We start from the raw sequence: 23,032 nt of genomic DNA on the forward strand, positions 1-23,032 counted from the left end.
AAATAATTTCCCTTTAAGGCCCTGACACACCAAGCAGTCACCAGAGGACTAGCCGACGCTGAAGTCGGCTGTTGCCTGGCCGTGTTCTCCTGCGTTTTGGCCATGTGTCGCACGGGAACACACCGCACCGAGTTCAGTGCATGAGTGGCAATAACTCTCCTTACCAGCAGTAGTGTGTATTCGTCATTCAAAAGAGGCAACAACCGGAAGACAGAGAAGAAGAAGAGTATCTTTTCTCCGTAATATCATACAGAGCTGGCCTCTCCTGGATCAAGGTGATGAGCAGGTCTTCGTTTGCATCATTCCAGATCGCCATGATGAGATGAAAATGAATAGCAGTCTGTGTGTGCCTTCTTAAATCGTTTGTTTACGTCCCTCACTTCCGCTTCGCTTCTCATGCACTGATTTGCTAGCTGAACAGCCAATCAGAGTGATTATTTGGTCCGACTGCCAGACCCGATGCATGGCCGATTCAACATGTTGAATCGGCCATGCATCGGGTCTGGCAGTCCAAATAAGGCGTGTCACGGTCGACGGTGCGGGACACACCAACCTGACTACGGCGCCGCGAATGCCCGACAGCCTCTGACGGCCTCTGACTCCCAAAATCGGGTTGGTGTGTCAGGGCCTTTAGAGCAATACCGCTTCAGTTGCGCCACTTATGTGACAGACAAGAAGAGTATGTGACAGACAAGAATAGTCAACTCTAATGTCTAACACTTAATGTGGAGAGAGATGTCCTGTATGGGTGCGTTGATCTGTTGGTAATGCCTCGGGGTTCCGGTGGGCATGTAAACAAATGCATAATGCTGCGCTATACTTTGTGGCCTCATCCAGTTGCATAGCGACACTTATTGTGTAGTTGTCTTTTAATAAGCAGGTAGTCATATCATTAGCTAGAACTAGCTGGATCTGATCGATATGGACATAAACGCGAGTGAAGTCTAATCTAACGGGTTGCTGCAAAAATGCTGCTGAGTCGAGACTCGACACGCAGCTCTGCATAACCACATGCAGCGGTGAGCGGAACAAAACACACACTTCAGGTTAGAATAGCACACGTAGCTACTTTAATTACCTCTCAAACTACCTAAACTAGTTATAGATATGTTTAGTTTTACTGTCGGGTCACTCATTACTGGATCCACGAGCTGCATGATACTGCCATAATAGATTGCCCGATCGGGCAACCAGCAGGTGAGGCTTCATTGCCCGAGCTAAATACTAGATGGCCCCGGGCCATCGGGCAGTCCTTAATGTCGAGCCCGGGCCGGCAGTCGAGTGCAATCCAGTGAGCCAGGGAGGTGGTTATTTTCTCAGACGTGGACTTACTTATCCTGGCCCTGAAACCAGTCATCTGGTTGAGTGTGGGTTGGGTCAGGGTGTGGTTCCTTGCACTCGGAGTCGGGCTAACGTCCACGCTAGCTGCTACATGCTTTGCATTTAGGTGATACTTTAGGCTTGATGTGCTGCGGTGATATGCACATTTTTTTTGCATAATTTGCACACAACCGTGCTCTTGTCGACGGTTCCATCCGTCCGTTTTTTAAACCAAAATTTCCCATCCACGGGGCCGACCAAAGCGGTCTCATCAGCTTGTTCGTTCATGTTTGACTATTGTTCACCGTGGTTTGTTGTTGTTTGAAGTCCCATGCTGAAGTCATGAACGTTAGTTGGTGCTCCAGTATAATCGGTACGCCTGAAACTCATCCAGTGAGAAACGTTCCGCTGTGCAAAAATAAGTGCGATTAAAATGCGTTAATTTTTTTAACGCGTTAATTGTGTAATTAATTAATCTTAATTAACGCGTTAAAGACCCGGCCCTAATTGGAATGTATTGATAAAGGATCCGAATACTTTTTCTCCTCTGCCCTTCCCTGCTATTGAAACAGTGGAGTCAGAGATAAGATTAGTCTGTTTGCTGTGAAAAGCATTTTAAGACAAATTGTCACGTTTCTGGTTAAAGGTTGGTGACCTGAAGCGTCGTATTTTACATGATGCACAAAGTGCAGAGTGCGTATTTAACTGTTAGTGTTGAGTCATTGTTGCTGCACATATTAATTTAGAAAAGGTGTGTACAGCTGTGATGCTGAGAGTGGGTGTGAGAGAGAGTGCTTCTGGAGAGAAAGAATTTGTGGCTGACTCATATGAGTGTGGTGTTGTTCATTAGGCATCTGTCTGGCAGAAGTGTCCATTCAGTGCTGAAGTTGACCCAGAACGTTGACCTGTTTGAGGGTCAATCTTTTAAGCAAACAGCCTGAGTATAAAGGCAGCCATGTGTGAGGCAGCTGTTGGCTTCATGCAGCAAAATGTGACTTCTTTCTTTTTTCTCCTGCGGAAAACCTCAACATGCTCATGGAAGAATGCTGTAGCATTATATTGCTTTTAATCTGCTTTACATTTTTGCATGAAATTTATCAAATTATATCACCAGATTTGTTGGTTGAACTTGCTTTCAATACAAATACATTTTCATGTGATCCAGTTTCAGTTTTTTTATTTTGCATGTGGTCGCCCTTGAAAAAGAGATCGTTTGATCTCAATGGAATTTCACCTGGTTAAATAAAGGCTACAAACAAACAAACTACATTCAGCACATCAACAAATCGTTATTTATTCAACCCTCCTATTGTCTCCGTTCCCCCCCCCCCTTACTTTGGTGTTCACAGTCAAATTTGACCGGTCCTGTTTTAACTGCTATGACATTAACATAAAAAACATTAATCATCACCAAATGTCATTTAACACACTTTCAAACTGTAAATATTGTATCAGACTACTGGTATACATGAACAACTGCAGTAAATATACAAAGAATAGACACTGAACATGTATTGCGTGTGCCAGGTGTGATTCACATGGGGGGATTGGGCACATAAGGGGGGGGACATTGTGTGTGTGTGTGTGTGTGTGTGTGTGTGTGTGTGTGTGTGTGTGTGTGTGTGTGTGTGTGTGTGTGTGTGTGTGTGTGTGTGTGTGTGTGTGTGTGTGTGTGTGTGAAGCTGACCTTTGAGCAGCCCAGACCAAGCAAGGAGGCAGAGGCAGCACGTCCAAATATATAACCCGACGTGGGCATTTATTAAAAACATGGGCACAAAGTTCACAGCCTCAATCCTGCTGTTCCTCTTGTCCACATCCTGCAGCCACAAGGATCTCACACACACACCCAGCCCTCTCAACAGACAGGGCAACAGAGCCTAAATAGTAATACCCACACTCCAATCATCACAACAAGACACAGGTGAGGGGGGAGGAGACAACACAGGACACCAGGTGCACACAATCATCAGCCACAGACAACCTATACTGTGCAATCACGCTAACAAAGTGCCATATCACCCGGCCAAAGTCGTCAGTCCATAGTGACGAAGCCACCCTCGTCACAGTGTGTGTGTGTGTGGCCTAGCATTACTATACTTGTGGGGACCTAAATCTGTTTACACAGTCACATGTGGGGACTCGCCTCCCTTATGGGGACAAAATGGAGTTCCCTATGAGGGGAATCATTAATTTTAGGGAGAAGACTTGGTTAGGTTTAGGGTTAGGGGAAGGGTAAGGTTAAGGGTAAGGGTAAGGGTTAGGGTTAGGCATGTGTTGGTTTTGGTTAAGGTTAGGATAAGTCTCCAGGAAATGCATGTAAGTCAATGTAATGTCCCCTGAAGTGATCTATACATGGTATGCGTGTGGGTGTGTGTTTGTGTGTGTGTTTTATCTGATCCGGATGGTTACTAATTCCTTTTCTTTATGACGGTCATTTTTGACCGGGAACACCATGGGTGTTACAAAGTTGACTAAATCATCCAAAATTCAATGAAAGTGGTGATCAGCAATTGTATATGTTCAAATGTCTACTGTGAAGGATATCATAAAGCCTTAATGCAATCGAATGTAAAACAAAAAAGTTATGATTGATGAAAGTAGTAAATCGGTCAGATTTGACCCGAAGACAACAGGAGGGTTAATCAAATATGGGATATTATTGTAATTTCCAATATTCAGAACGATTTCTGTGAATTTAAATTGTTTGCGTGTCTTCTGTTCTTTTATATTTGAACTATCTGCTGCTGCTGTAATCCAGTGTCCCTATATAAAACAATAAAGCATCATATTACTGTATATAAAGTTTTAGATTTGCCACACTAAAAGGACAAAAAGTACAAGGAGATGTTTTGTCTTCTGTTGGGATATGGTCCGAATGGGTTTGGCATGCTTAATTAGGAAATGGAAAATTTCTCAGAAAGTGGACTTGTGGGGGTGTGCGGGTCACCCTTTGTTTTGTGTGTTAGAGAACAGACAACCCCTGCAGATAGATCAGCAGGTGTCTTTTGGGGGGAGGGGAGCCCTTCTTGAGTGTTTGGTGTCACATGAGTGCTGGCATCTGGCCATTCACCCTGCCAACAAGTCATAGTGTGGCTTTTGGTGAAACTGAGCAACTTGCTGTTGTTGTAACCGGAACAGTTTGTGAACTAAAATGCCAGAGCTTGATTATATATTCACCACTTGCTTTTCCTCTGCACATGGGAGAATGTATCCTTCAGTGCGAACTGCCAGAAATTGTGTATTTTAACCCAAACCATGAACCTTTACTAATCCTCATAAAGTTTCATTTACCTCAGGAGACTTCTGGAAGAAAGCCCTGACGTGTAGTGTACGATAGTGAATAAACCATCCTTTAAGCAAAGAAACATTTTCGTATTGCTGGATGCAAAGCGAATGTTTACTCAAGTGCAAAGAATTTCAATCTAAGTAGGTCAAGTATGGCACCACATTTTTATGCCAGGGGTTATAAGTCTGAATGCTTAAAACATTATTCCGGGTTATATATTGTATATCTGAGCAGATGCTTAACCCCAGACAATTCTTCCTGTTACACCGCCAATAACACGTTAATCAGTTCTGACTATCTGTGCTGTGTGAAAAAAAACACAATGGCAGATCTGCACTGCAGCAGTACTCAAAAGTGTGTCACTGTGTCATCTGTAATAGCGTGACCAATCACGGCGCAGGTAAGCCTCAGTGGCTGTTGAAGGATCTAGCATCAGCCCAATCACACCAGAGTGCTCAGCCAATCAGGACACCTCGAGTCAGGGCACAACATCAGTGCAAAACCCCAAACTGAGAATGTGTAAATGCAGCGTGGATGTAAACATGCAGCTGCTTCTTATCCTCTGCCCCTGTAGACAGTGCTGTGGTAGCACATGTGTTACGGGGGCTAACGTGAGCATGTGTGAGCAGCTGCCCTTTGTGTGTAAATGCATGTGAGAGTGAATATTTTGTTCATGTGTGGGAGAGGAATGTGCAAGAAAAGATTGTTCTATAAAAAAAAGATGTGGTTATGATGAAATGGAAAAAAACAGCTCATGTTTGTCCCTATTGCTAATTCAAAACTCAAAAACTTCAGATATACGCAAACTCATCCTGTTGTCTTTTGATCTTTATGCATGCTTCTTGCCGATTAATAAGCCATAAAACAACTTGTCCTCCACTGACATATACTCTCTATCTCTATCTCTTGTTTTCCTATGCAGTATTTTTCACAATGTTTCACAGCCAGTTGAGGTGGTTCGGGCACCTAGTTAGGATGCCACCTGGGCGCCTCCCTAGGGAGGTGTTCCAGGCACGTCCAGCTGGGAAGAGACCAAGGGGTAGACCTAGGACCAGGTGGAGGGATTATATCTCTTCGCTGGCCTGGGATCCCCCAGTCAGAGCTGGTTGATGTCGCCAGGGAAAAGAAAGTTTGGGGCTCTCTGCTGGAACTGCTACCCCCGCGACCCGACCACGGATAAGCGGGAGAAGATGGATGGATGGATGGATGGTATTTTTCACAAGAAAACATAATTTGAAGCTGTTTTGCACATTACATTATTCCCTCATCTTTACCAACACATGGCCTTAATGCAGATATCCCTTCCCTGTTGCACATTGCAGCAAGAAGAGCCAGTACTGCTTTGAACTAGTATGATTTGTTACACAACGCAGCACGAGTGAAGAGACTCATACAACTGTACATGTACTGACAGAAAAGCCGCAACCTTTAAAAGCGTTAGATGTTCCTTGTTGCTTTTCTTGCAGCTTGGTGTGCTATTTTTACATCAGATTACCAAAACATCAGTCATTATTTTTAATTACATGTATACGATTGTACAAAGTTAGAGGGCATTTTTGCACAGTGCCATAGTGTGAGTGCATGCAGACTGAATAGCATCTTAACGTTGTGTTTGGCCAGGGGGTTTATTGGGCAGCTCTATTTATTAGACCCCATTTAATTTTTTTCCGCTCCTTACATAACATGAGGTTTTTTTTCTCCCACAAGAACCAGCCTGCACATTCCGGTGGTCGTCATAGCAACAGGGCAGCATCCCTCTCCATCCTTTGTCCGGTGTCTCCCCGTCGTTTGAGCTTCCCAGGCGGAAGGTGCATGCAAATTGAAGCCCCCCTGATTGAGCTTCGAAGCGAGGAAGTGGAGGAGAGTTGAAACGATGAGACTGAGTGAATGTCATTATAAATTCAACACATCCTGCTATGGCATTTAACACTTGAGTGTAAGAGCACAACACAAAAGATCCATACAGTTTTCTGTCAGATATCTAGATGGGAACATCTGTTAAAGGGAGAACGGGATGCCTTTGGTTATGTTTTGACTATCCACATGGTCATTGAGACACAAACAAGTATATGCACAGATGGGATGAGTGGATAGTTTGAGGAAAATAACATGTCCCTTTTAGCCACTGGGAAAACAGGTAGTTTTCCTGGGAATACTGGGCTGTAAAGCAGTGTGTTTTTGGTGTATAGCGGGAGTTAGTGAGATTGCAGATTTGCCCTTGGTAGTCATTGATTGATTTGGAAGTGTATTCAATTTAAAGTATAAAAGCATTGCTATGATGGTGCTTGATTCAAACTCAAACAAACGTGATGAACCTGGAGGACACACAAAGTTTAAGGGGTGGTGAGGTTTCAGATTTTTGGCTGATGAAGCAAAACACCCAGACAAAAACAAAGTTAGAGTACATGTGTTGGCTTCAGGCCAGCCAACATCATCTGAAACAAGATTAAACCTGCCCTTAACTTTATGATTGGTCAACAGGTTCCCGGCAAAGCCAATCAGGAGCTGAATAACGTGCGGTTGTGAGGCAGACGGGATGTAGGGGAAAGGTCTCAGAGCAAACCTTTGGTTGCCCTTCCCCCGAGTGTGGGTAGAACACCAGAAGCAAATGTTTATGTCCCGTGAAATGAGGATGCGTTCTTGTGAAGTGCGGTGGAATAGCCTCACCTTTCTGTCAGTAGGGTAACAAAGAATCCCTTTACTATGGTTTTATTTTTGACATTCTGACTCCATCTCCTTAACTTAAATAAAGCTGATCTGGCACAAATATCTGCTAATCTTGGTCACAGAGCTTACAGTATGTTTAGGATCTGCTAAGATGCTCTTTGTCTAGGAAATGTTTGAATAATGTTAGTTAAATTTTCCCTGTATTTGCATGAGTCAGAAATGTAATTTTACATATATTCTGTCTTGACACCCTATTTTTTTGTGGACATTGACCCCTAAATCAAGGTCCCATTCAGCTGTAACTAAACTTAAAATAAATGTGTTTTTGCCATATCAACTTGCTTATGTGGTTTGTTTGGTTAATAACAGGATCCAGACAGGTAAAGGTTTGTTCTCCACAATGGTCAGAGGGGCTGTGTAGTTTATGACACATCACGTTTTTCCAGTGAATGTCTCGTGAGTACACCAGTTTACAGCTCCGGCCCACAGGCTCCCAAACACCAGCAAGAACAAAGCTGCTGTTGAGCTCCTGCCAATATATGAGCCTGACTGACACTTCAGAACATTTGGCAAGCGAAAAGGCTTTACTTAAGTTACCTTTAGGTGTTTTACCGAGTTATTGTTTACTGCCAGCAGGAAATGTATATCACCAGATGGTTAAACAGCTTTTTCAAGTCTGGGCATTAGACTAGAAACCAGCTACAACTGTTCCATGCGGCCAATTACACATTTGCCGTTACATTAAATTAGGGTGAAAACTACCCAGAGTTTTATAGGATGTCTGCTCAATTATTAAATCTTGTGTTTAAAAAGCTTGGAGCTTCAGATTCCTAAGCTTTGATCTCCAGTTTAGCATTAAACTGGGAAACAACTAGCCTGGCTCTCGCTGGAGGAATGTGTTGATTCCCTGTTTCTAGTCTTTTTTTCCAAGCAAACAAGCTGCTAGCTGCAGCATTAGATTTATCAGTGGTATTGCTCTTCTCCATTGCTTGTAAAGTGAAGTATTTGGCAAACGTTACCTTTTAGTCAAGAGTCACAGAGCCATGTTGTGATAAAATAAAAGTTTTAAATGTTTCAATAAAAACACCAGGTCCAGTAAACATGATGTTTTACCAAATCAGGTGCATTACAATATCTCAGTTAACAAAAGGATAAAACTCCTTGAGGAAATCTACAAATGGCATTATGGACAGATCCACCACATTTGAACAACAAACGTCTGGGTACAGAGTCTACAGACATCTACAAAGTGTACCTTACAAGTTGACCCAGTGTGTCAAAATCTGAAGACATCAAAACATTGCCATTTAAAAATAGACACTTCATAAATCAAAGAATTAGTAACATGTAAGACTGGATACTTGAAAAGGCAGGTCAACATATATTAACAGTACATGAGCTCAGATTCTTTTAGTTACACATGCTATCCAGTTTCGCAGCGCTACTCTTCAGTGTCAATGTGCTTTTTAGTTCATTTTAGTCACCAAGAAACAGAAAGGGAAAGATATGACATGGGCTAGAAAACAGTGTTACAAAAGCCAATCCCTTTTAAAGACAGGGGAAAGGCATACCTTGCCATTACCAGCGCATAACTACCAAGGACATCATTACCTTGTCATATTTTAAGTTGACCAGCCAACTTTTAGCCATTACATGAAAGTTAAATTTTCAGCGGGAGAAAAAAATACAGTACTAGTTTAAAGAAAAGATAATGTCAGGGAGGGCAGTGGAAGTGAGTCACTGAGTTGTGGGTTTAGTATTCCGCAGGTTCGTCTCCCTCCTCGCTCAACAAACAGGTGCGGATCAGAGCCTCGGTCACTCCGTACGGGTCGCAGTTGGCAGATGGACGGCGGTCCTCGAAGTAGCCCTTCTTCTCCTGGCCGACCATGCGAGGAATGCGGATGCTGGCGCCACGGTTGGCCACGCCTGCGGAGAACTCGTGGATGTTGGAGGTTTCATGGTGGCCGGTGAGACGGCGGGCGTTGTCGAGACCCCCTTTGGGATCATAGGCACGGATGTGATAGCTGTGCCTCTTCCCAAGCTTCTCAATGGATTCTTCAATAGCTCTGAAAGCAGAAACGACAAAATTCCCATCAGAAATTCATTCATGTGAAAAAATGTTTAGATAAGCAGAGCGGTTAAAGTCAACTTTCATGACGCTTTTGACACTCACTTTAATCCACCTTCTTCCCTCATCTCTTTTGTGCTAAAGTTTGTATGGCAGCCAGCACCGTTCCAGTTGCCGGGGATGGGCTTGGGGTCAAATGAGGCAACAACGCCAAAGTCTTCACAGACACGGTGCAGGATGAAGCGCGCCACCCAGAGATGATCCCCCATGTTGATGCCTTCACAAGGTCCAACCTGGAACTCCCACTGAACACAAACAGATTATTAAAAATGATGCATTATTAAGTTAATGTTATTCATAAACACATGAGCAAAGGCAAAACGTGGATTAAGCTTTTATCATTTTTACCTGAGCAGGCATCACTTCTGCATTTGTGCCACAGATGTCGACTCCAGCATACAGACAAGCTCTGTAATGGGCTTCCACTACATCTCTGCCATAGGCTTTGTCAGCTCCAACACCACAGTAGTAAGGACCTGTAAATGCATTCATTATTAACAAAACATCCAGACAAATTCATGTTTCTATGCACAAACTCTCCAAACTGGCTGCTTACCTTGTGGTCCAGGGAAACCATTAGATGGCCAGCCAAAAGGATGTCCGTCTGTGCCCAGAATAGTGTACTCCTGCTCCATGCCAAACCAGGGAATTTGGTCCTCCACCATCTCCATTATCTTTTTGCATGTGATACGAAGGTTGGTTTCTGCAAGAAAGAAATAAACTCGGATTAGGAGACTGACAGCGGTACAGTACAATAAAGTTTCCCGGATCAAGACCAGTTTTGCTGTTTAAATAGCAAGGCAAGTTATACAAATAGTCCTTTGGAAGGTAGGCAACAATTACTGATTTGCTTCAGTATTTATTAAATATGATCTTGGCTGAAAAAACAATGACATCTCCAGAATATTAATGCCTAAAAAGGTTAATAAAAGTATCCACAAAAATACTGCAAAACTTTTTTAAGATTGCTGATTTAATTGTGGATTTTTACTACACTAGCATCTGTTCGTCATTCTGACAAAGAAGCTGTGTATCATGTTAATGTACATAACCCATGAATAAAGCTTTTGCTTAGAAAATAAAAACATTAAAATACGTTTATAGTTAGTCCTCTCTCTCTATTTAGGGATTCTTTTAAGTATCCGTCCATTACTTTTAAAAAAATGCCTACAGCAGTTTGTATGCACATAATAAATGAGTGCATGCATATGCAAATTTGTGTCAAAGCATGCAACTGTGTGCTCCCCCCTCCTAAGGAAAGCAATAACGTCAGGCTAAATCTCTTAATATTTGAATAGTTTGAGGGCAGACCTATTCAGTTCAGATTACATGCTGGTTTAAGCCAATATATTAAAATAAAGATATATAAGTCACCTCGATCCAAGTGTACTTTTTTCTATCCTTATAAAGTATTGTCCCGCACACTTTGTAGTCAGACTGCTAAAGTTACAGCATATTTTACTATCAATTTAAATTTAATTTGTAGAGGGAACCATCATTTTAAAAGAGTTTATATTTTCTTTACTCTGTTGCAAAATATCCCATTCATTCAAACTTTAGAGACCCTGAGTTTCACTCTTGTTACCTGCAGGTTTGCGGTTGTACTTGAGCACGTCACAGAGCACCAGCTTGTTGGGGTCTTTACGGAATGGATCCCGGAACATGGCAGCAGGCATCAGACACATGTCGCTGTTGGAGCCCTCAGCCTGGGAGGTGCTGGAGCCATCGAAGTTCCACTCGGGTAAATCTACAAGAAAAGGCACAGATGAGTTATATTATGAAGGACTTAATCATATGTATTTGTTGACAGTTTATGGAAGATTGAGGGTGTTGCTTACCTTCAAAGCTTTTTGGCTCAAAATCCAGAGTCCTGGTTTTGCAGCGGAGCCCCTCTCCTGTTCCATCAATCCATATGTACATGGCCTGGACTTTATCCCCCTGAGGGAGCTCCATGTACTGCTGCTTCACAGTTTTACTCAACGTGGCGCTTGAGGACGTAGCCATCTTATTTCCTTCTATAACACACCTGAGGATAAGAAGAGGAGAGCCGGTGTGAGACCTAGGTGAGCTCTGGATCACATGTTGCGTAACTGGGCGCAGAAAAACAAACACACCACCATTGTCTCCTCTTCCAGAAAGGAGGAGGGACGAAAAACACACCGAGGATGTCAAAAGAAGCCACATTTCCAGTATTTTCCCCCCTCTCTAGTTTGGAAACAAAGAGAACTTGCCTCCGCATGTCCATGACCATTACGATTGGATTTAATGAGGAAAGCTCACAAAGGATGCCTCGTGGAAAATGTAATTACAAGGCATCAAACACAAATGTACATTCGGCCACAAATGTACATTTACTGTACATCCTGTTGCCAATATTTATAGTAGTCATGGTTACTATAGTTGGCTGCCACGGTGAGACAACATTACATCATAGGCTCCCTCGTTGGTATCCAGCATCACTTACACTAAAAAACAATATAAACATAAGACTTTTACATATACCATCCTAAACTAAATCAAACACTGAATCCACTGGAGATAACTAGTAGATACCCATGCTTGGTAAGATCAATGTCTTAAAACTGTAACAATGAAAAGTCTGGTAGGCTACACTGAGTAGGCCTACACGCTGAGTTTGAGCACCACAGAGAAAGTAGAACACACAGAGGAAAGAAGTTATATTACCTGGAACAACGAGGAAATCGAAATAAAAACTAGAGGACTTAGAGGTCCAATGTCTTGTCGTGTGATATCTCGCTAGTTTCTCTCTCATTCTCCGGTATCAAGTGTCGGTGATCCCTGCACATTTATAAGAGCAGGAACTGGTACGTCGTCTATTTGATTGGTTGAGGAGGCGGCAGCGTGTTTACTCCAAGGCTGAGTGAAGGCACATGCAGCCCAGTCATTGGATAGGCGGCACACCGAAACGCTACGCCCTCTAGCAGGAGATCAGCCGCATGCTGCTACTGCTGCTGCTGCTGCTGCAAGTGCATGCTCCTCCACTCACTATTATGTGTGTGCATCCTTGTATTTTCATGTAAGAACGATGTAAGGAATTATATTTAAAGTATGAACTATGCTGCGATGGAAAACGTGCGTCACTATTGGAGACAGAATCAACCGTGTGGAACAACATGTAAGAACAACCTCAGAATAAAACATTCAGATAGTTCACGGTGCCAGACGCCACCCTGTGGGGGGAGACAGGTACTGCATGGGAGAACTGGTTTAAATGGGAAAGGTTATGTAATCCCACTAAGAAATATCGTCCGGTACACTCCGGTTTTGTCCTGAATGCACACGTGACCAAATCATGCGTAAACGGGAATAATACTTAAAATAATCTGTAACAATGCAAAATGGGTTGATTTCTCCTCCTCTGGTTGAAATGAGTGTGATGCTTAATTTGGGTCTTTCATGTTCCCAAGCATGTTCTCATACAGTTTGGATGCAAAATAATGAATGACAGATTAAGAAGGCTTTTCAACAGTTTTGAAAGGCCTTCTTAATGTGTCACACTGAGAGGAAATTGATGAGGAAAACAAATACGCTCCACTGTAAATTAATGTCATTGTTTGTAGCTCAAATGACTATGTTCCTGAATATAAACATCACACTCAGCAGATTTATTAAGCGTTTTAAGGTATTAAGCAATGTTTCCAATGTGTAGACGTTCAGCCTGTGCATTACCTTTAGGATGTAGACAAACTCCAAAAGCCTTGTGAGGCAGACGGCGGGAACAACTATCTAACGTCACTCTGCTAATGCTAGGCTAGTAGCATACATTTTTAGCAAGGATTATTTATACATACAATTGTTATTTTGTCATGGTTGGTTTTAGCTACTGCTTCAATAAGGTACATTTCAACCAAATTCCGTGGTGTAAAGTAACAAAGTAGATTTACTCGAGATGTTGAAGGACTTGTACTTTACTTGAGTATTTACATTTTGCAACTTGGTTCATCTACCCCACTACAATTCAGAGGTAAATAGTGTACTTTTACTTCACTACATTTGTTCAATAGCCTACCCTTAGTTATATCGCAGATTAATGATGTTACACTTGGAAGCTGTAGTAAATTCACAAGCTACCCTGCAGCATAGTATTCAGACATGCTGCACCTTTACCAGCTTTGATAACACTCTAATGCGTCAATGAATCATATTCATCAAAACATATTATATTGGTCTTTGAGAATATGAGATAGTCATTTTCCACAATTTTCCTGACATTTCAAAGGCTAATATTTAATCAATAATTAAATAATAGTTAGTTTTCCTATATGCATGCTTAGTTACATCATATCAGCTGGCATGGACATTGATGTAGTTGACAAAACTCGGCCCTTTTGGATACCTTCTGCGGCTGCAAAGCAACGTGAAATGTTCCCAGGGCCAAAGAGCATGGAGACGTCGCCTCAGGCCTTAATCTTCAAGATGCCAACTGACCTTGTGGCATTAAGCTGGCTTTGAACTGTAAGTAAAGGTGGTGCTGAATTGAGACAAGGATGAACAAGTCTTTAGTTGTAGTTACCCTGGACAATTTGGGGGGAGACAGTGTAGAAAAACTCCTAATGATTGTCGGCTAATGGCCTGACTGCAGGCTAAAATAGCTTCCCCACCTTCTGGGACTGTGGCAGAAGCTGGACATGTATTTGATCCCACTTCTAAAGAAAGAGGATGTCTCCACCAAAGCGTATTACTTATTACTTTTTTGTTTTGTTACTTTCCATTGTATAGCGTCCTTCGCTATATAAATTGAAATTATTATTATTATTAAAGCTCTGCAGCAGGCTCTGGAAAACAGGGTTTTTGCAGTGTATGTGTTGCTTTGAATCATTGTAGGAAGAAATGAACCACAAACATGTAGCTTATCAGCCTGCAGCCCTCTGGCAATGTTGTGCCCTGGATTCAAAGTGGACAAAGTGTGCCAAGTGAATTCAGCAACAAAATGTTAGTATTCATATTTACAGACTCTCCCATCTATGACACAGAATGACATTTTATTGCTTTAGTATCCAGGTCGACTGTGTCCCTTTTAACGTTTCTTGTTTGGGCTAGTTCTTACGGAGCCCCCTAGGGACATGGAGAAGAAAAAAAAAATTATTTGAAAAAAATAAATGTTTTGCGAGATCTCGCAAAACTTTTCATTTAGCTGTACTTCCTGGTCAGTTCGGCTGCTACGGCAACACAGAAATCACAACAATGGTTCATCGATTTTACTTTGAGCTTGGCCTTAAATATATAACATCAGTGCTTGGCAATAGGCACGGGTTTCACACATAGACTATATATATATATATATATATATATATATAAAGGGTTTCACATAAGTGAAGACACCTCAAGAGAACACTCAGAGCGAGGGGACATGCACGTCCCTCTGAGCTGAGTTATTGACAGATTCGAATTTCGGGGATCAATAACTCATGAACACAACGTTATAAAAATAAAAACAACATGACTTTACAATCATAGTAAGGTAGACAACGAGCTACAGAGTCGTTTTTATCAGAACAGTTCGAGGAGTGCTTAGGGACCGTCTGCAAACTGCAACGGGGTTTTGCGAGATCTCGCAAAACATATTTTTTCTTTTCAATTTTTTTCTTTTTCTTCTCCATGTCCCCTAGGGGGCTCGTACATTCTGGCCCCCTCTGATACACCGATGACAAAAGCTTTGTAACATAATGTAATAATGTGCAATACTTCAACTGTGCAATACTTAATTTAGTCTTGCATTTATTCTGTGTTTATACTGACCATTTTAAGTTCTATTTTTGTATACGATTCATGCATTTTACATTTTATCATTGATTACGATTTGGATCTGGATTTTCATCTTGTTTCATTTATATTCTGCCTTATTGATTTTTAGTGTTACATATTGTTGTTGTTGTTGTTGTACATTATACATCATAAAAATGATCATGAACAACCTTCTGATATTGTTTTGTCTTGCAGTTCAGTGGATGGACAGCACCACCTGCACTCAGACCTCCAGAGCAGCAGATGAAGAGGAGGAAGAGGAGGAGGAGGAGGAGGAGGAGGAGGCGGCACTGTATCATGATTGCTGTGGCAATAACAACAACACCAACAGACTTCTATCTACTCTGGAGGACCTAAGGAGTCAAGACCAAAGTAAGACCAAAACGATAAAGACCTGAGGCTTCAGCTTTCATTTGAAAACATATTTTGGGGGAAAATACTGATGTTTATTTTTCATTAAGTTTTCACAAAGCAGTATATCTGGAGTCAGTCATGGTATTGATAAGTATAATTTTCAAATATTTATAAATGCCACATAGTACACATATGAAACAAAGATTTTTTTAATGAAAATGTTCCTCAAACTGCTTAGGGCTTTTTACCACATCTCAGAGTTGTGAGAGTTTGCTCAGTTATCATGGAGATGGATAGATTCTGAAACCAAAACGTGTTCAGATATCAAGAAATTGCCATAGTAGCTGCAACTTGCATTAAAAAAAAAGAGTAATCTAAAAATTACATTTAATACAGGATTAATAAAATGAAATATGTATATAAACACAAGTAAGAATGTGCAATACATATATACTTATATATCGCTATCTATGGCAGACAAAGAGCAATAGAAACTAAAGAATGGTAGTAAAATATGAGGATAGGAACTTCCGAAAAAGAGGGGTTGGGTTCTTGTTTCTTTATTTTGATAAATCCTGGGTTATTTTTCAAAGAATGGTATAGTCTTTACATTTATTACCAGAGATTTATCTGGTAATTTTTTTCACCCGTCCACTGTAAAATTTAATTTTAAGGTAAAATCTAATTATACATTGACATTTGTGCTCCATAGTCCAAAATAGTGAAACACAGTCCCTGACATCAATCTTGTATCTGGGCTATTTTTCGCAAGATAATCAACTAATACTAATAAGGACACATACTCACAGATTATTTGATCCCAATGTTTTGTCTGACTGACATATCGTTGGCGATCTCTAACAAATGACATTATTTTTTACAAGGCTAAGACCTTCACTTTGTCTGCATCAGGAAGCAGAACTACTGTCAATACAACTAGCTCAAACTAAATAATATAACAAAAAGACTAAAGGGTATCCTACGATTCATACAAGGAGGAGGCGTGTGGTGTAGTGGGTTGTGCATTTGTGTTCGGATCAGGGGGTCACAGGTTCAAACCCCACTGCAGTCAGCATGCCGTTGTGTCCCTGAGACACTTCAACCCAAATTGCTCCTGTGGGGATTGCCCACAGTATTGAGTATGTAAGTCGCTTAGGATAAAAGCGTCTAACAAGTGACATGTAATGTAATAATACAAACTTAATAAAATACATAGTTATTGGTTTCCCCAACATTTAGTAATTGCAATTATTTAGAGAACTTATTGTTTGAATAGTGGTAGCTTACATAAATATGACATTTACAGGATGATTTGTTTTTTACTGTATGTAACCAATCATCATTATTATAAATCTGAGACACTTATCGTTATATTTTTGAATTCTGAAATACATCTGAAAGTCAGGGTTATTTTGTGTACAGTGCTGTAGACATTTAGACCACGATAAATCAGTGCATCGTGTCGACTTGCTGATACTGTGGGAATCTGATGTGACTGTCGGTTAATGTCTTATCACTTTAATATGATGACACTTGTCATGTCATAATACAACTAACAAGTTTAATACAAGTGACTAGAAGAAGTTTTACTGTGTGTACATCTCATGAATGTGTCCCACGTCTCTCTTCATCATACTTATTATCCCAAAGCAGATAAACAAACGAGCGACTTCATAAGAGAGAGACTTTCTACCAGGTCAGGGAGCACAAACATCTCTTTTGACGCTAGAATGACGCAGAAGGCTACTTTTTAGCGGCGCCTAATACACACTATAACAGACACTTTTTCCACCAGTTTTGTGCATTTGAAGACAAAATGCACAATATACAGAGTTAAAGATGAATTGAACTGATAGCATTTTTTAGATATTCCATGGCAATTGCCTAAATATCATAAGCATACCTTTTTTGGCAACAATAATTTTTTATTGAAAATCTGATATTTTTAACGAATCTTACTTTTTTAATCAATGTCCCAAAAACACACTAATTATTTTAGTGCTTTTTACCTATGGATGCAGTGCTGCAATCCACCTGTTTAGTATCAGACTTGATGATGCAGAACAGGTATTGACTGTGATGCAACCCATCCACATTATTTACAGTTTCTTTATTAAATGAGTTTACAATTTGGAACAAGATAAAAAACTGACATCACATTGTTTCATTATTATTATATTTTATTATACTGCTAGGCCTCCTAAGGTGAGATATTAAAATCTGTATTTACAGTTTGAATGTTCATTTAGCAAAAAACAATCAATTGAAAGCTTTATTAAATGACAAAGAAATGCAGTGCAATATACAAAATTGGTAGTTAATTGACTGATAGATAAAATGAAACACTAGTTTATTTTGTGTGAGAAGTACCTGTTGTTTTAATAGTTTTAGCAGATCCACTTGTTGGGTGCTGTGATGGTCATCATCTAAGTGTTCAACAAAAATACTGCATTCTTAATATGTTGTGAAATCAGACACTCGCTAATAGTAAAGATCATTTTCACTTCAGAGCTATTAATAGAGGATACACATGACAACGATTAAAACATGCCTGTCAACAAAGCTCTCTTTGTTTTGGAGAATCACTTGATGTTCCAGCAGAGGGCAGCAGCTACCAATTTAGGACTTATGGTTTATTTTAATCAACCATTGAGGTACTGAAGTGGTATTTTCACCTTTAACCTGTAAATGTTTCTTTAACGGATTTAGGGTAATTCATTGATTATAAAGGTGATATTAAACTTCACTTTGATAAGTACTATTACATGTCTTATCTTGTGTGATTAAATGCTAACTGGTTTGTCAAGCTCTAATCGAGGGTCTCCATAGATGAAACTAAAGAGAGGGCAGGGTGCAGGGGGGCTATTTTTAGCAGTGATATCAATATAATGTGTTGGAAAGATTGTTGCAGTCCGAGGTACAAACAAAGGATGATGTTCACCTTGACTCTTCCAATGGAGCTGTGTTCTTTGATTGCAAATTCTCAGCAAATGGATTTGAAGTAAAACTCATGTTCTCTACAGACTTTGAAACTGATTTAGAGCTTGTCACTCAGCACAGGTTGATGAATAACCGCGCCAAGCCTCATATGCCTTCACCCCGCTCAACCTTATAACAGTTAGGCTCTAACCCCTACGTTCCCTTGCTGTCATTAATCATCATGTTCTCTAATAAACCACAGGACAACACTCTACCTTAAAAATTAATAAGGCCGACAACATACTTGTCGCTATTTCAATGCCCAGCATGTCCTCTGTGACTCATCGGTTCAGCTCTAAATCAGGCCAGGAGGAGCCTCGAGGGATTGTGTTCCTCTAAAGCTCCTTCAAAACACTTTATATGGAGCATCAATAACCAAACACTTTGCAATAACACTTATTGGCACGGCAGCATGAATATTGATTGTTCAAATGAAAATCAGCAGGAGTCTGGGCTGCAGCTGGGATTTTTGCCTTTTGCCTGTTTTTTGTATGAATTCTATCTCCGGTGTCTGCGAGGATGAAGGCAGAGCGGCGTGAGACATCATGGGTTATATTTAATCCAGCCTTGCTCTTCTTTGGGATAATAACTTTTTTGCTCCATTCCAGGACTTGTCTGTCATCTTGACATGGCAATATCTCCCAACTCCACTGTTTCATAGTCAGTTTCATTTACTTCCAAATACCATTTCACACCCTGCTGGCTTTAACTAGGTATTATACAGCATGTGGGGAGAGTGCTGCAGATTGAATCGTGACAGAGACAACAACATTTCTGGTGAAAAATAAGTGAATATTGTAAGTGGCAGACTATATAAAACGATTTTTGGGTCCATTTTCTTGGCATGAATTTGTGTGTTTGTCATCCTCGTCTCTCATATTCCTGATAAAATGTGCTGCCTTTTTATTTAGTTTTTCTTCTTTAAATTAAAACACAGAATTCATGCTACTGTGAAACAACCTTATAAAAAGCAATGGTAGTATACAGTAATGCTATATTATAGTAGCTGATATCCCAAGAAAATGTACATTAATAATATTGGCAAGATTTATTATTGCTTTTAACTTATTTATTTTACAACTGCTTGATTTTTTATGGTTTTTGTTTGTTTTTGCTGGCTTGTCAGTCACCACAGACATTAGTTATTGTGATTGCTAGTATCCTGGTGGTTCTTTTGATGAACTGAAGTAGCAGTACTCTTTTGTTTTACTGCTCAGAATATTGTGGGTTTTATAAACATTGTGAGCATACAACAGCCTCTCTGTGAAAATCTACAGTCCCCCTTTTTAATGTGTGCTTAAGCTGACCCTGTTCTCCCATATTCAAAAAGTACAAGATGCAAAAATTCCACTTGTTTTTTTCTGTCAAACTGAACGACAACACTAGATTTGCACTCAGAGCACAGACCTTTCCCAAGGCCAATGGTGCATTAATGTTCTACTAGGATAGCCCTTTATCCTGAGTTGGAAAGATTTTGCTGTACATGTGGTTCAAGACCTGATGTGGAAACAAGGTGGACACCATAAAGTAGATATGTTGTGATCAATGGCTCAAAGCAACACGTTAATATCTGTTTCCATGTCGTTCGACCGTAGATAATGTACACATGAATTATTTTTCGGTGAGGAACTCATTTTTGGGATTTTTCCCAAACGACACGAATGCACCAAAATATAGCAACGTTAATGAAAGTGAAACATAATTTATTCAACCTCCCTGTTATTTTTAACCGCTCCAAAATGTAATGGTCTCTTCCTTTGACCAAACAACAACCTACCATCCAGTTTCATGAAAATTGAGTTTGTAGTTTTCCTGTAATTCTGCTGACAGACATGCAAACTGAGTTCAAAACCTAACCTCCTTGACTGAGGTAAAAATGGCACTTGCTTTGTGTCTCACAGATAAACTCACTCCCCAACAAAATCACGATGAATGTGAATTATTTCCACAGATGTTATTGCATAATTTACCTTGAGTCTGTCTTGCACAACAATGATTTTAAGAGACAGGAATAGTTTAGCGTTTATTTATTCTTCTCCAGTAATCGTCCTGCTAACGCCCACAGGGGCTCCATGTGGAGAGATTGCCCGCGGATGTGTGTGCTGTGGTGCCAGTAGGTGGTCCTGCCCATGGCTTGGTGGGTGAACATGGTGTAGTCCCTGCTGCCACTGCCGCTGACATATCAGAGATGTTTATTAAGAGGATGACAACTCTATCAAGCCTCATAAGCGGGCCCTCGTGCACAGGAGTTCTTTTGTTACTTTCGGGGAGGGTGTCATCAATCTTGCTGCCATGCTACTCTCTTGAGCTGTTGATGGCAAACACGATTCCTCCCTTTCTGCCTGGCCTCTCCCGCCTCACAGTCTGGAATCAGGCGTGGTGAAGGGGATCGGGGAGATAGGAGGACTTTCCCCGAGAGTGCCTTTTCTTGACAAGCGACAGAGCGGACCGTTTGGACACCAGGGGTGGATATATGGGACCATGTAATGAAAAGACGTTGACAGGACCTGCTTGCTCTGTAATGAAGGTCCTTTGGAGCTGTGAATGGATACACACATCTTTCACGCTTTTGTCTCCCTGCCTTTCCCACAGAATCCATCTCATCCATTTTAACCAAAAAAAAAAGAAGCATCCCAGACAACAGCTCACAGTGTTAAACATTAACATGCAACAACGTGGTGTGAATTTTTAATGAAACAACAACTTAGTTGATTTACACCTACAGTTTGGAGCCTAATCTGTTCCGCATCAGCCCATGGAGGTGCAGTTGAATGCTCAGCCTCTCTTCTCTCTCTCTGTCAGTGCTACTCAAGACTCAGTGCAGCTCACAGAGATGGACTATGATGTATGTACTCCACTTTAGCGTTGGCTGAGGTCACAGACTCCATAAATGTCTTAGACAAGTCTGATATTTTAATCTCTTTTTAGTGAGGGGATGTTGGGCCTTTGCCCAATCAATACACAGGGCAATAGCCTTGCCAAGATATCTCATGGTAGTTTTTCATTGTTCTGTCTGGAAGCTGAAATGTCAAGCAGAGTAGCACTGCTCAGACTGAACCTGAAATACGGCTGTCTGGTGTCAAAAACATTATTCTTTATAGTCTAGAAGCTTCTGAAAAATTATGAATGCTGCAATCACAGTTTGAAGATGACTCCTATCTGAGGAAGAGGAGCAGACTGACATCTGAAATTTCCTTTTTGTTCTCAAATCAAGTCAAATCTGTTTAATTTATCAGTTAACAATAGCCCGAAAAGCTATAGAGCGGGGGAGCAGTGCTGCTGCCTTTGTAAGCACACACAGCCAAAAATATCAAGACTCTCTCACATTAACATTGCTAATTTGTTTGCCAATGGTCTCCAAGGCGCTGAATAATTGGCTGTGAGATATTGTTTGTTCAGGTGTTCCGCATAATTGAATTCTGTATTGAAAGTACCGTGGACGAATGTTGGAAGAATACTGAAAAGAAACATGTACTTTGTGATACATTTTCTTTGAAATGGAGCTATTGTGTAGATTAATTCTCATCCCAATAGTGACTAGTGATGATTGCAGCACATTAATTATCTGGCTAATGTAAAAAGCACACACGTTTTGAATTTTAAAACAAGTCGTGTTCACCCGTTTCCAATTAATGTCCTGTTGTTGCATTTCTCTTTGTGGACCATTTTAGAGATGATATGGTTTCTTTGCACATTATGACCTTTTGAAACTCACTGATTGATTTCATGCATCCATTATTCCGCTGTAACGCTGCTTTTGTCAGGGCTCTGCTTTGAGCTGCGTGCTGATAAGGCCTCTAATGTGTGTTGCTGTGTAGCCCAGCTCATAGGAACATGTGGAAGTCATATAGCGTCCAGCTGGACACATGTGTTGACAGAGCCGGATGATGTATTTGATCATAGTTAGTTGTGAGGAGGGTCTTGCTTGGGTTTGATTCAGCTTCCCGACGCTGACCTAATGCCTCAGCTCAATCAGTCACATTGTCCTCCCCTTGACTCCTCACCCCGTGATCCTTTCCTCCCACCCTGGAGGACTCAAGAAAAACAACCCAAGTGCTTAAGACCCTCCCTTTACTCAAACCCCTGTCTACAAGGAAATAAATTAGATATGAAATCAATGCTAGGTCCTCAGGTTGTTTTCACAAAGCACTCTGGTCTCCTGGCAGCAACGTAACACAAAAACCTGGGCCTTTTTCTCTTAATAATACATCTTGTCACTCTTGATGAATAACCTAATCAACAAGTTAAAATGTGCATATTATGTGATTTGGGGTATTAACCAGTGAAGGTTTTTCAACAGATTTCAGAAAGCCAACAGGGCATCTTTCTTTCAGCATATTTCAGCCATTTTATTTTCTTCTTTCATTATAGATGAACTAGACTTTACTTGAATCACATCTTATTTTCAGAATAAAAGTAAATGAGTTTCAACAAGTGTTAGTACCGCCTGTTACACCATAGAAGTAGTATAACAAAAGCTTAACAAAAGAGCATCAGACACATTTTCAACTGTTTCACTCTAATGTTTCCAA

General features: G+C 40.8%; 1 protein-coding gene across 1 annotated transcript; it reads right to left on the reverse strand.

The window, feature by feature from the left end:
• Positions 1-8,319: 8,319 nt before the first annotated feature.
• On the reverse strand, positions 8,320-12,212 carry glula (glutamate-ammonia ligase (glutamine synthase) a). The gene is made up of 7 exons (XM_034105417.2): positions 12,087-12,212; positions 11,240-11,427; positions 10,987-11,148; positions 9,958-10,104; positions 9,750-9,877; positions 9,447-9,646; positions 8,320-9,339 (listed from the first exon to the last, which is right to left on the reverse strand). The coding sequence occupies exons 2-7, from the start codon at positions 11,403-11,405 to the stop codon at positions 9,027-9,029; spliced, it is 1,116 nt and encodes a 371-aa protein (XP_033961308.1). The 5' UTR covers positions 11,406-11,427; positions 12,087-12,212; the 3' UTR covers positions 8,320-9,026.
• Positions 12,213-23,032: the final 10,820 nt, after the last annotated feature.

This window comes from Pseudochaenichthys georgianus, chromosome 17 (assembly GCF_902827115.2).
Source record: "Pseudochaenichthys georgianus chromosome 17, fPseGeo1.2, whole genome shotgun sequence".
NCBI classification, from domain to species: domain Eukaryota; kingdom Metazoa; phylum Chordata; class Actinopteri; order Perciformes; family Channichthyidae; genus Pseudochaenichthys; species Pseudochaenichthys georgianus.